At 36.6% G+C, this 14127-nt stretch overlaps 1 protein-coding gene across 6 annotated transcripts in view; it reads left to right on the forward strand.

Moving 5' to 3' along the window:
* Positions 1 to 14127, forward strand: part of BMP2K (BMP2 inducible kinase) — a 129328-nt gene that overhangs the window by 108569 nt on the left and 6632 nt on the right. For 5 of the 6 annotated variants that reach the window (XM_060654802.3, XM_060654803.3, XM_060654806.3 and 2 more), the window contains one exon: positions 1322 to 1432. The exons of the other annotated variant lie outside the window; for it this stretch is intronic. In XM_060654802.3, the coding sequence (XP_060510785.2) occupies positions 1322 to 1432 (111 nt within the window). The remainder of the gene's footprint in view (positions 1 to 1321; positions 1433 to 14127) is intronic. 6 annotated transcript variants of the gene reach the window in all.

Raw genomic sequence — 14127 nt, forward strand, 5'->3', positions numbered from 1 at the left:
TAAATCCCAGCTCACTGGAATGCACTTTTAATTTGAGAAGCACTGTCCTAGGGTGCTTTCACTTGGAGCTTTTTGCTTCATTCTGAAGTTATACTTCATTTTTAGGAACGTCTAATTATATTTGGATTTTCTTTGCGTACCCTGCAATGTCTTAGGACTCAAATGAGACCCGCAGAATTTATCCATAGGGTTTTTTAAACATGAAGGGTATAGTCCTAGGAATGCTTAAAATGCCTGAAAAAACAGAATGGGTTCCTAATAGTATACGCTTGATTGCTAAGAATCAGAGGATAGGGAGACAACTTACAAAAATTGAGAAGTTCCCAGCTGATCAAGTGCCTGTGATCTGCAGTTTAAGAGCAGGGCAAGACAATCACTACTAGGGAGTTAGGGGACAAGCCTGCCTCTACAAGAGTCAGAGCCTTTGCTCTCGCGTTTCCCCTATCTGGTGTGTCCTTCCCCAGGTATCCCCTCCCTGCCTCCTTCGAGTCTTTTCTCACCTGCTACTTATGAGTCTATTTATTACTGTCACTTGTGCCCACACCCTTAATTCTTTTTACCCCACACTGCACTTTTCTCTACGGCTTTATTTTTAACATGCTCTATGTATTTCTCATTATGCTTATTGCTTTTTTTGTTTGTTTGTTTTTCCATGCCAGCATATAAACTCCAAGAAGGCAAGACCCTTCATTTTGTTTGATGTTGCCTGCCCATTGCCTAGAATAGTGCCTGGCACATACTAGATCACAGATATCTATTGGGTAAAATAATATACTCTGTCATTAAGGCTTTTAATTTAATAGAGGAATATCTGTATCTTTCTGTGTATATGTGAATGATAAAATAACTACAAAGTAATATGAGACATGAACAGTAATGTAATAAATTATTGCTATTGAGAAATAAGATTTACCTATCTTATGAATAAATAGCCGTTTGCAATATTTTTCCCATATGTATGTTTGGAGGAAGTCTGCCAAATGTGTCTCTTTTTAGTAAGCTGGGTTTTAGTTCAGGTCCAGTATGTTACAAGTTGAAGACAACTGGGTATTTACATAAACCAAACTAAGTTACTTATTAGGTTAATTGTGTTTGTGATATTTAGCAGTGAGAGGATATTGTTAAGCTTGCCTTGTAGCAACAAGTATCTATTAAGCTCAGGACTTACCCCCTAATACTTATAAAAATGAACTCTGAATCTAATATTTTTCAAAAAGGCTGTTGCTGTGTTTCATTTTATTTATACTGTTACCATTTTTTTTTTTTAATTTAAAGACCGTTTTTATTTTATTTTATTTTTTGTTTCATCTTATTTTTACAGACAGGCTCGAGGAGAGAGCATCCTCAGATAAGAATGTAGACCCACTTTCTGCTCCACATAACCATCCTCCAGAAGATCCTTTTGGTTCTGTTCCTTTCATTTCTCACCCAGGCAAGTTACATATGTAACATCATCATTATCACTAAAAAATACACATAAGAACAACGATAATAAAAATAACAAAAAACATTTTCTTAATATAAAGCCAAAGTAAGAATTAGGTGTTAGTTATAGAAAATAGAAAATTATTTTTACCTTTGCCATTCTAGTCTTCCTGATGTCATTCTTTCCATTGGGATGTTCAGTTGTGCTTTTTGCCAATGTAGAAAAATGCTGATTTACATAGTAGAACCATAACTGTTTCTTCTTATCTTTATTGTTGGATACCATTGAAAACAATTCATGTATAACATCTCTCTCCTTTTTATGTATTTAAAATACATTCAAAGATATTTTTATACTCCGCTTTTGCTTAAAAATCCTGTGTTTTCCTAAGTTTATACGTGCTTTTTTTTTTTTAGCTGTGTTTAAAAAGTATTACTGATTTTGTACTTGTCACAGTAATTTGGTGACAAATTACTCTTTTCTTCTTTTTTCCTTTAATTTTAATTTAGAATTTAAATACTGTTATTGCCAGCAATAAATATCTGTAGTAATATTTTCCAAGTAATTCCCCAGTTAACACGGTCGAAGATACTAGGATAGAATAAGATCCCACTTTGGCATAAATGGATTTGTGTGTGTGTTCATAGTGGAAAAAAAAAAAGAGTTTGATGATAGAAACGAGAAATATATTAGAAGAAATAATGCCTTCTTAGAAGGTAAAGGTTTTGTTTACTATATTCAAGGTAACTGTCAGCCATGTTCTTGCATTCTTTTCCTTGTATTTTTCACTCAGGCAAGTTACATATATGTAATAACATCATTGCTACCATTTAAACATTTAAATATGCACACAAGTGGGCGCCTGGGTGGCTCAGTCAGTTGAGCATCTGACTTTGGCTCAGGTCATGATCTCGCGGTTCGTGAGTTCAAGCCCCACATCGGGCTCTGTGCTGACAGCTCAGAGCCTGGAGCCTGCTTCAGATTCTGTGTCCCCCTCTCTCTCCGCCCCACCCCTGCTTGTGCTCTATGTCTTTCAAAAATGAATAAACATAAAAAAAATTTAAACGTGCACACAAGTGAGAACAACAACAAAAGAAACACCTTATAAACAAAAGAAAAATTTTAATTGTAAGTTTAATAAGAAATAGGTGTTCAGGATTTCTGATGAATATATTGAGGTGGTGTTAATACCTTTCAACATTTAGATTTGGTTTTCCAGAACATGCAGCACAATAATTAGGAGTTTCTACATACTTTTATGTTTTATGTTCTCTGTTTTACTCTGTGACATTTAGAAAACAGTCCATATCCAGTTTCTGTTTCTTTCAAATTACCTTTTTAATGAATGACATGACATTAATTGGGGAAGACAGTTTATAGTTTCTACTTAACATGCACATATGTACTCCCTCACACCCCAGATACCCTAGGTCATAAAGATGTTGTTACTCTTTCCAAACACATTATAATATCTCAAAATGGTCATTACAAGCTGTCAAGAACCTAGGTCTTAATCTGTTTGTGGTAGAAATGGTTTCAGTACTGTTAGCTCTTTTCCACACCCTAGAAGGAGTTCTGTAATCCCTTTCAGGTTTGCACGTAGCTGGGCAACTTCTTTTTTCTTTAAGAGCTTCTGAAAGAAACCTGGTGAAATGGACTAGAATCAGGGACTAGAGTAAGCCCCAGTAGTTTGTCTTTTCCCTGGGCACCCTTATTTTGGGGTTGGCCTAGGATTTTTTTTCGTTAGAAATATGCTCACAGATTTGAGCTTGATTGCTGCTGTTGTTATTTTGTTTTCTTTTCACTGTGGGCATTTAATTCCTCTGTTATGTTATAAGCTTATCAAGGGGTGGGTAAAATGAATTGTCTATCTTTGAATCCTGCCTAGTAGCCAACCCAGTAATTATCTAATAATATTCATTGGATGTATGAAAAAATTCAGGCTATTCCTGAAAATTCAGACTCCTAAGTATTAAGATAGTGATCTTAAAAAATGATCTTTGCTATAAAGGCTATAAATGCTACCACTACTTTAAAAAGTTGGATTTAACAAGGTTTATAATGAAAAAAAAAATTCACTTCTCTTGTCTGCTGTGTCCCTGTCCCATTTTCCTGTTCAGACTCCTCAGAGATAATTTTTTCACTTCTGGTATTTTAATATATCATACTTACTCTGCTATTTCTTACTTTTTACCTCCAATTTTAGATAGTATGTGTGGACTTCCTAAAACCCTACTCTACCCTCCCCCCAAACACACACAATCACATGCACGTTTTGTTCCCCCTACCCTAGCCTTCCAGTACAGCTTTGACAAAGTTGTTGGTTGTCAGTGTTCAATGTGTACATTTTTTGAATATGTAAATATTTGTTACCAATGTTTCCAGTGTACCATGATTACATTTCCTTTCTTCTATGCGGTTTTTGTTTTTTCTAGAGTTAATTATAATTACGTTTATAAAAATTTCTGTTTTTATTTCTTTATTGTTTTATGTACCCTGTCATCGATTCATCTCCATTTAGAAATATGAATTTCTTCCCATTTTAAGGTGGCTACCATTTTCATTTTTACCTGGTTACCTCTCATGGAGCTCTGCAATCTGAATTGGTTGCTTCCTATAACTTACCATCCTAGTATTTTCTTCTACTCACCAGACTTCTGGGCATTCCTGGGCCTCCTCTCTCTTCTTTCTTTGTTGGTAGAGCAACTCCTCTACTAGTTTCTTGAGAAAGTATGCATGGGAGGAAAAGTTTTAAACTTTGCTGCCTAAAAATATATTTTTTTCTGCACAAGCACTTCGCTGATAATTTGGCTGGGTAAATATAAATTGTTGGACGTAATTTTCCCTATGACTTTTTGAGGCATTGCTTCATTGTATTCCAGCTTTAAAAAAAAAAAAAAAAGGCTTCAACTAGAGGAATATTCTCTATGCCCCTACCCTTTATTATTTAGAGTCCAAAATACCCTTTTTGCCCCTATTTTTTAAATAGCTGCATGTATTACAGATCTGGTACAGTCAGTTGGCCTCCCTTAGTTTGTTCACATAGATACATCTTTCTGATTTGGCGCCTTAGTTTATGCTTTCAGACTTTTTGGAAGCTTAAGATAACATTTTGATAGACCATTCTGAAATGATTGAAATCTAGCTTTTCTTTTTCTTTTTAAACATTTCCTTATGGGCCAAATTAAATTTTATAAATATCAATTTATGCAGAGGTCAAATAATTATTTCAAGAATATGTTTGGTGCTGTGTATAAGGATAATATCTTCTTCCATAAGTTGATATTTTAATTATGGAATTATATTTACTTTTTATGTCAGGTTACTAAACTATTAGTAGTGTGGTATATCATAATTATAATTTAAAAAGTTCTAGGTATAAATGTTAGTTCTATTACAGATTAACCATGTGATATTGGGTGTTGCCTCATTTCTTGGAGGGGGTCTGTATCTTAAACTGGGGATAATAAAGGGGTGCCTGGGTGGCTCAGTTGGGTGGGGCATCCAACTTCAGCTCAGGTCATGATCTCCCGGTTCGTGGGTTCTAGCCCCACGTCGGGCTCTGTGCTGACAGCTCAGAGCCTGGAGCCTGTTTCAGATTCTGTGTGTCCCTCTCTCTTTGCCCCTCCCTGTTCATACTCATATCTCTCTCTCTCAAAAATAAACAAACATTAAAAAACATTAAAAAAAAAACCTGGGGATAATAGTGGCTACTTGATGAGATTATTGAAAGAATTAAAGAAGAGAATGTTATACAAAGCACATTCTCAGTGTTGTTGCTATTGTGGCTGTTGTTGGTAGTGTTATTAAATAATATTTTTACTACTTACCAAAAGTCAAAATCTTAGTGTTAAATAAGTTGTAGCTGCTATCCAGCTAGTAGTAGTACAGAGTTCCAGTAATAGTAAACTAGTATTCTCTTAACTACTGGTACCTTTAAATATAGTGTAGAATCTGTGAAACTTTTCACTACCAAGAGCTGTTTCAATCGTGCTATTTCTGTTTTTATTAAAGCATTAATTACCAGTATTCACTATAGTGTACTCATAAAAATCGTATTCAAAGCATAGTATTCATTTCCCTCTCAAACCCACACACCCATCCATCTCCCTGAGGCATCATTTTTTTTTAACTTTTTTTTTTTTTTTTTTTTTAGTGTTTATTTTTGACAGAGAGAAAGAGAGACAGAGCACGAGTGGGGGAGGGGAAGAGAGAGAGGGAGACACAGAATCCGAAGCAGGCTCCAGGCTCTGAACTGTCAGCACAGAGCCCGACACGGGGCTCGAACTCACAGACTGTGAGATCGTGACCTGAGCTGAAGTCAGACACTCAACCGACTGAGCCACCTAGGCGCTCCTCCCTAAGGCATCATTTTAGTTAGTCTGTATACCAAAAAAGGATGTGCGGCTCTGTGAATTAAAGTGTGGACTGCCTAATTTTAATAAATACAACTTCTGAAATATATAGTATTTGAAGAATTTTGTTGACATATAGGCTATATTAATTAAGTCACTGAAATTTTAGATTTCTTACATTGCATTGCATTTTTAATTAGGTTTGGTGAACTTAGTCTTCCAAATCTCAGATCTACCTCATGGTTCTCATTATCTAATAGGAGGTTAAATTGAGTTTAGGGTTGGGAAAGCCACATTATTTATAGCAAATATTTCTTGGGACATAAACTATTAACAGATTGTCAGTTCAAATGCTAGGTCATTTTATAAGTGATGATATGCAGGTATTTCTTATATTTTTAGATTCTAGTAGGTAATTGTAGAAGATCAAGAATTTTGTTGTTTCAGGATGTCAGCAATAATGGCTACCATTTATTGAATTCTCTTTCATACATATAGTGGAGACAGGCTCAGAGCATCAATGATCTGCTTAAGGTCAGATAGTTTATAAGTAGGAATCCAGCTCTGTCTGCTTCTAAACTCTCTTCTGTAAATAGCAGCCGAACAAATAAAAATGGTAAGTGGCTTGTTTTAAATAGCAATTTACAATATCACTAACATAATAGAAATGTCAGTTTTACAGCATTTTTAATCTGGCTGGGAAATACTAGCCACAGTTCACAACTAGCATGATTCTCTTTTTATACTCAAGCCTTGTCACTTGGCCTGTCTTCAGAGAAACAATACAGATTTTGATAAAGCCTTCTAATCCACTAATCCTTGGGCCTGGAATGGCACATTGGTAGGAAATGATGGCAGGCAGTGTGCTACCAATTCAAAGTGAGCTTTAAAGTCTTATAGCCCCTCCCTTGTACCCGAAGTGATGAGACAACAGAAGGCATGTAATTACAATAGCAGTTTCAAGCCATTCATCCTCTATAATCTGATAGCAAAGGAAAGAACATCAAAATAAAATTTCCTTGAAACTGGAAGCTTCTTATATGATTAAAAATGCACCACCTGTTTTATAACTAAAAGCTGTCCTCTGAAAGATGGAAACCTGATTAGAAGAGTGATAATATGAATAGTATGATGCAGACATGCCCCCTCTACACATTTTTTGACATTTTCTAAATATTTTGAATTTTTTGATAACGTTTATGAAGGTTCATTTATGTGATTCAAGAATACTTTATTTGCAATATTTCTTTAAAATAGGATACCATAACAAATACGTGAAAATATTAAAACTGACTACAAATTTTAGCTTTTGAGTTTGAAATCTTCTCTTGGACTGTGCAAGACTATGTCTTTGAAATTTTAACATCTGGAAATTTCTTTTTATAAAAACTCAAGCATGGAATGGATAATTAATTCATGTTCTTAAGTTCATTTGGTGAGTTAGTCCTGTTCTTTAGAACTCCCAGTTGTTTTTACCAGGTTACTCATTTTCCAGATCACTAGAATCAGGATTAGTAGGTGAGTTTCACAACTGTTAAAGTGAATGATAAGCTTCTTGAAGCCAGGAATTGCTTTATTTATCTTTGTATGCCATACAGTACCTTGATGAATGAGTTCATTACTTTAGTAATCTAATGTAATCTCTCTCTTCACACACACACACACACACACACACACACACACACACACGCCCTAATATTTAATGAGCTTTTACTAAATAAAATGAATATTATTTAATGTTTAGCTCTGTCAGGTAAGTTCCATTGTTCTTATTTTATAGATGATGAAATTGAGGCTTTTTTAGATGTTTATCTTTTGTGCATGTTGTAAAGTTGAGTATTCATTCATTTGGTGATAAAGTCTTATAGTATTTCTAGAACTTAAACCTACAGACTGTAAAATACTCAACACAAGATACTTACTGTACAGTTCAACAAAAACACTGTTTGCTGAAGTAGAAACAGTATGGTGCTTTTTTTTTCTTTCTTTACTTCTTAGACATAGCTTTGTAAAAGAGATGCAAAAGAAATTCAAGACAAGTCTGTGGTTGTATTTTGTCGGGGGTTTATTATAAGCTATATTGAATATTTGCTGGTGATGATATTCTACTGGTAGTTTGAGGAATTTACAGATGAGAGTTTTAAGCTAGTGTCATCAGCAGAGAAGTCACTATGGCCTTCATGTGTATAGCCTTAAACTTGGCAAGTTATTCAACTTTTTCCTCATTTCAGATTCATCATGTATAAAAAGACTACATCTCTAAAAATCCCTTCTTGTTTTTTGTTTTAAGATATAGTTGAAGCTATGAAATAGGATTAAGGTCACCAAAAGAAAGAAATGGAAAGAGAAAAGGGAAAAGCCAAGTCATGAGCACTGGATAGTAATAATATCTTTGAAATGGTAGGAAGTTGTGACAATGACCTGACATGGAGAGATCAAGGGAACATTTCTGAAGATGTAGTTAATAAGGTTGAAGGGGAAAGATCATAGCAAGCCTTACAAAAGCATGTTTTTGTTGTGGGAGCCTAATGGTGGGGCGTTAAGAGAGACTATGAAAAACCCTTGGCACAGCATTTGTGCACTTGATGGTATTAGTTACCATCCTCTCTGATTAATTTCTCAGTACCAGTGGAAGCATATGGCAGGCCCCATAAATAATCATAAAATGATGGCGTTCTACATGAGCAATAATAATCCAGCCCTTTACTGAGTATGTACAACGTGCCAGTGGTGTTGTACGCACTTCATCTGTGTTTGCACTTTAATCCTTGCTGCAACTCTCTGAAGCAAGTACGATTGCTTTCCCTACTTTACAGATGGAGAGTTAGACAGGAATGCAGGATTCCAAGTCATCAAAGGACACTTTCATTTCGTATCCTCTGCCAGTGAAGGAAGGGAAGTATGCTATATATTTTTATGTAAATAGTTACCAAATGGTCCATTTGGTATTTAGATATTTAGTAAATGCTTTTTACAGACAGTACTGAATAATTGAAGCACTGTTTTAGTTAGCTCTGAACTATTATCTTAAAATTGTATATGATGTATAGTAGCGAGTGAGAATAACTTTAATCAGCAGAATTTTGCGTGTAAATAAGTACTAATTCTCTTGACACTTTAGTGATTTCCATTGTTGTAACTTTTTTTCCCAACACTTTACTTGGAATTTCCCTGAGAGACCATTTATGTGACATACAAGAGAATTTAAGACTTCATAACCCTTTATGGCTGTTCTTAATAATGTATCCAGATCTACACCATCTTAGTCATTCCCTTCATTTTCAGGATTTGGCTCTGATTGGATTCTGGCTGTTTGCAGCAATCAGACCAACCTCAAAAGATAAGGATCACTCAAAAAGCTGTAATTTTTATAGTTTGTATTTCAAAGACACAAAGCAGAAATAATATCCTGACCAGAAGCCATCAAAATATTCTACTTTTTTTAGCTTGAGAAGAAAGCCCTACTTAGAGCCAAAAATAAAGGTTGGTCAGTGTTCTCTTTTGAGAAAATTTACAGTATTTTACCAAAATCAATTAATAGAAAAAGGTAACTTAGGTATGATCCTGGGCACATATTAGAGATTTGTTTATGCTTTAACTACATGTTCCTAGTGCTTATTCTAAATACTATAGCTCCCCTTCCACCCACTTGAAAAACAGCCATTTTTTTTATGTTAACAATACACATCTCTACAAATATAGGGATTATTAGGATTTAGGATATATTGAATTATAAGGAAACATATTTAGGCTATGCTTTTGGGAAATTAAGCAGTGAAATAATCCCGATTTAAATTTCATAGTAAATCACATGTGGAATATTTGCTGGAATATTGCTGGAATCACATGTGGAATATTGTTACTGGAAGATGCAATCTGGCCTTGGGAGCAAACAGTAGGAATATCTGAATTCTTTTTGTTTAATTACAAGAATATGTTTAGGCAAAGAAATAGATTTTAACAGTTGATGGCACTTAGCTATGAAGTCACATTTTAAAGTATTATATATTGTACAGTTGATAACCAACTTTACAGCTGGTAGTAATTATTTTCACTGTCTTTTGTGCCTATGGAGTAGGACTAAATCCTTAGAATATATTGAAATAATTTTTAATTTTGTATAATTCCCATTTCTTTCTCAGTTCGTGTATAGTTTCACAGTGAAGAGGGGACGATGAAGTAGGTCAGTTTTACTGCAGAAAGTGAAGCCTTATTTAGGATTGCTGTAACTTCCAGCCTGGAATTTAACTTTTCCTGAGTAGGTGGTGCTGGGGGAAGATGACCGCATGTGTTTAAATTGTGTTTTTATGATGCTTAACATTTACGTTGCTCTTAGTATGCTGCGTATGATTCTCTTGTGAGAATGTGGGAGAAAAAGGAATTTGGATAAATATCCTTGTTTATTTTTAGTATTATAAAGGGGAGACCAGTAAAGATATAAAATCAGTCTGTTTATAACAGAAAACTTCCCCAGTTGCCCATACTCTTCAGGGATGTAATCTGAAACCACAAAGATGGTATACGTAGATCGTTGTGTGTGACTTTTCTTGGTCTTTTTGAAAGCAGTTTTTTCAAATTCTTATATTATATACCCAACTACAGCTATTTAAAAATCAGGGATATGGTTTCCAGGATTCGGTATGCACCCTTGTGTGTGGATATACATTAGTTTGCCTTATTTTTTTTGGCCATTTTTTTAAAAGTAATCTCTACACCTGGTGTGGGGGTTGAACTCATGACCCTGAGATCAAGAGTCATGTGCTCTCCCCACTAAGCCAGTCAGGTGCCAGTCAGGTGCCCCTTTTCTGGCCATTTCTAAAGTGGGCCTTAACTCTTCTTGAATTAGCCATAGAATTGCACTTGTCTCCACCTCCCTGGTGTTTAGTTTCACTGTCAAGCACTGAGTCCAGAAAAGATGCTAGAAGGTTGGAATGTGGTGGATGAGGTAATTGAGTGTAGCCTTGTTCTGGAGGTGGTGATGATAGTTTACTATGGAGTGTTCATTTTGTGTTGGGCATTCTTCAGTCTTTTCTTTACAACAGTCCTAAGAAGAAGAACCTATTGTTGTCATATTATTCTCTTGTAATATGATAATTTATATATTTTCTCATGTGTGAGGGTACAGACTAGAGTATTTAGCTATGATCTTGTCAGAGATTGTCACTGGGTTAACTTTATTAGTTGTGTATTGATTATGTATAATGAGGGAGTAACAGTAAATCCATAAAGTGAAATTGAGAGGAGAATGTCTTTTTTTTTTCCCCTCTCAAGGAAAAAGTGCATGATCATGGTTCTGTTTGAAATGCTGAAAAGCTAGAAACAACCCAAAAGTTCCATAGGTAAATGTTAAATCTTAAAATGTTCTCTATACAATATTTTATGCTTCAGAATTAGTAGTGACTATATTGATACCTGTAAAGATGCATTTAAAATGGTAAATGAGGGGCACCTGGGTGGCTCAGTTGGTTAAGCGGCTGACTTCGGCTCAGGTCATGATCTCGCGGTCCGTGAGATCGAGCCCCGCGTCGGGCTCTGTGCTGACAGCTCAGAGCCTGGATCCTGTTTCGGATTCTGTGTCTCCCTCTCTCTCTGACCCTCCCCTGTTCATGCTCTGTCTCTCTCTGTCTCAAAAATAAATAAATGTTAAAAAATTAAAAAAAAAAAAAATGGTAAATGAAAAGCCCCACAAATTTATATTCACACTGACAATCTAAAAAATAGACCTGTATATAGCACTTTATTACCAAGAAATCTGTATCTCTGTGAATACAACTTTGAGAAGCAGACAGTGCAGACAGAATGAGTAGGAAGTGACAGTTGTGTTTTGGAAAGCACTAGTGGCCAATTGGGTAAAGGAAAACAGTTAATTTAGAAGACTGGGATTAAAATAGAGGAATAGCAAAAATAAAGTTGGGGCGCCTGGGTGGCTCAGTCGGTTGGACATCTGACTTTGGCTCAGGTCTTGATCTCACGGTTTGTGGCTTCAAGCCCTGCGTCAGGCTCTGTGCTGACAGCTCAGACTCTGTGTCTCCGTCTCTGTTTCTCTGTCCCTCCCCCACTCGTGCGTTCTCTTTCTCTCTCTCTCAAAAATAAATAAACTGCCCAAAAAAAGGTCAAAGGACTTTGTCCTTTTAAATTTTGTAAATTGTCCTTGTTAAATTTTCCAGAAAATCTTTAGGAATGACACTCTGTGCCCTAGAAATGGAATTTCCCAGAGAAATTGTAGAAGTAGTATTTTCCCAGAGTGCATTTTGCAAAATTGTTTATGAAGTTAATAGTGTTACTTGTGAATACAGGTGTTTGTAGTGAAGCAACTTTGGGAAATCCTGGTTTCATAAGATTAAGCAGATTCTTTTGTGTAGGACTTATCAGCACCCTTAATGAGCATTTTCCAAGTGGAGGCACATTATATAGTGTAGCATTTTATAAACTCAGGTACCTAGGATCGCAGAGCTGTTTAGTTCTTATTATAGGAATAACGTTCTGCAGAATATACTTTAGGAAGCATTCTGGAGTGTTGCTGGAGGTGTCCATGAGCAGGCATGAGGGGGTACACATTGTGCCTCTCTCTGGATGGGTAAGGAGCTTGAGGTAGTAAGTTAAACTGTATCTTAGAGGAACTGTCCCAAAGCGAGGAATGATTATAAATCTTTGCTGTTACATTTTTTGCTTTTGAATAAAAATTCATGAAAATGAATTCTACAGCTAATCTAAAAGTAATCTTTGTTTTTAATGTCAGAAGTAAGCTGTATGGAGGAGAAGTCAAACTTGAGAATCTGCATTTGATTTGGTTTTAATCTCTTAGGATCTAAGATAAGCCTATTATAAATTTGTAAAGATACAACATTTAGCTCTTGGCTTGTTACACAGAACTGGCAGATGAATAATGGATGAAGATTATTATACTTAAGTAGAACCTGATGGAATTCTCCGTGTCTTCTTTCCCCCTCCTCCTCAGCCCTACTCCTCACTTCAAGGTTGCCGACAAACTGCATGTGCCAGCCAGAGCCAGTGGCCTTTGTCTCTCCTCAGTTCATTGCAGCTCTCTGCCTCACCCAGCCCAGTTGTCTACTCTGTCTCCGGAAGCACTCCTCTCTTGGCTTCTGTGACATTGCGCTCACCTGGTCCTTCTCTCCGTACTCTGCATGTAGCTTTGTAGGTTCCTCTGCTTACCTCCAAATGTATTAGACCTGAGGGCTCAGTGTTGGGTCCCCTTTTCCTGCTTTGTACTCACTTCCTAAATGATTTCCTTCAGACTTGTAACCCTCTCTACTTACCCCTCTGGAGGTGAGGACTCCCAAATCTCGTCTCCAGTCAAAAACTAACCATTGTACTTAAATGCTTCACAGGTAACTCAAACTTTGTGTTCAAAACTAAATTTAAAAAAAAAAAAAAATTTTTAATGTTTATTTATTTCTGAGACAGGGACAGAGCATGAGTGGGGGAGGGGTAGAGAGAGAGGAAGACACAGAATCCGAAGCAGGCTCCAGGCTCTGAGCTATCAGCACAGACCCCGATGCGGGGCTCGAACTCACGAACCGCGAGATCATGACCTGAGCCGAAGTCGGACACTCAACCGACTGAGCCACCCAGGCGCCCCAAAACTAAATTCTTGAAATCTTCCTCTACTTTCCAACTTATTCTTTACTCACTCTTCTGTCTGCATTAATGGCGCTACCATCCTTCCAGGGTTTCCCTCCTCAATCTCTAATTCTTCACTTCTACTTGCCCGGCCCCCACTGTCATCCAGGCCACCAGAATCTCTGGCTTTATTTCTATAGTTTCCTCTTCCCTGATCTCCTCACTTTTATACCTCTCTCTTCAGCCTTTTTTTCTACCCAGTGGTCAGTTATGTTTCAAATATAAATCTGAACATGACACCCATTTTAAATAAAGCCTTGTAATGGCTTCCCCATTACACACTGAACTTACCACAAAATCCAGACTCCTTATAATGGCCTTAAAGGGACGTTCACAGGTTGGTCCTTCCCCTCTCTTTCCTACCTCATCTTGTATGGTAGTCTTGCCACTGTACTCCAGCTACACTGACCTATTTTCAGTTCCCCAAACATGCCAACTTCTTTCTGCATTGGCCTTCACACATGCCATAGCTTTTCCTTGGAGCAGCTTTTTGCCTGTCCTTTGCATAGCTGGCTCATTTTCAGTTCAGTCCTAACCATCCTCCTTAGGGGAAGCCTTTGCTGACTGTAGGTTTATGTATCCCTCCCCCTTCCCCCCTCCCCCCTCCCCATGACTTGCACCACTGCTCTGTTATTTCAGAGAGCCCGTCACAATTTGTTTGTTTATACTCTGTCTCCCACACTTGATTATAAACTCTTGAAGGCA

Source organism: Panthera onca, chromosome B1 (assembly GCF_046562875.1).
Source record: "Panthera onca isolate mPanOnc1 chromosome B1, mPanOnc1 haplotype 2, whole genome shotgun sequence".
Taxonomy (NCBI): Eukaryota; Metazoa; Chordata; class Mammalia; order Carnivora; family Felidae; genus Panthera; species Panthera onca.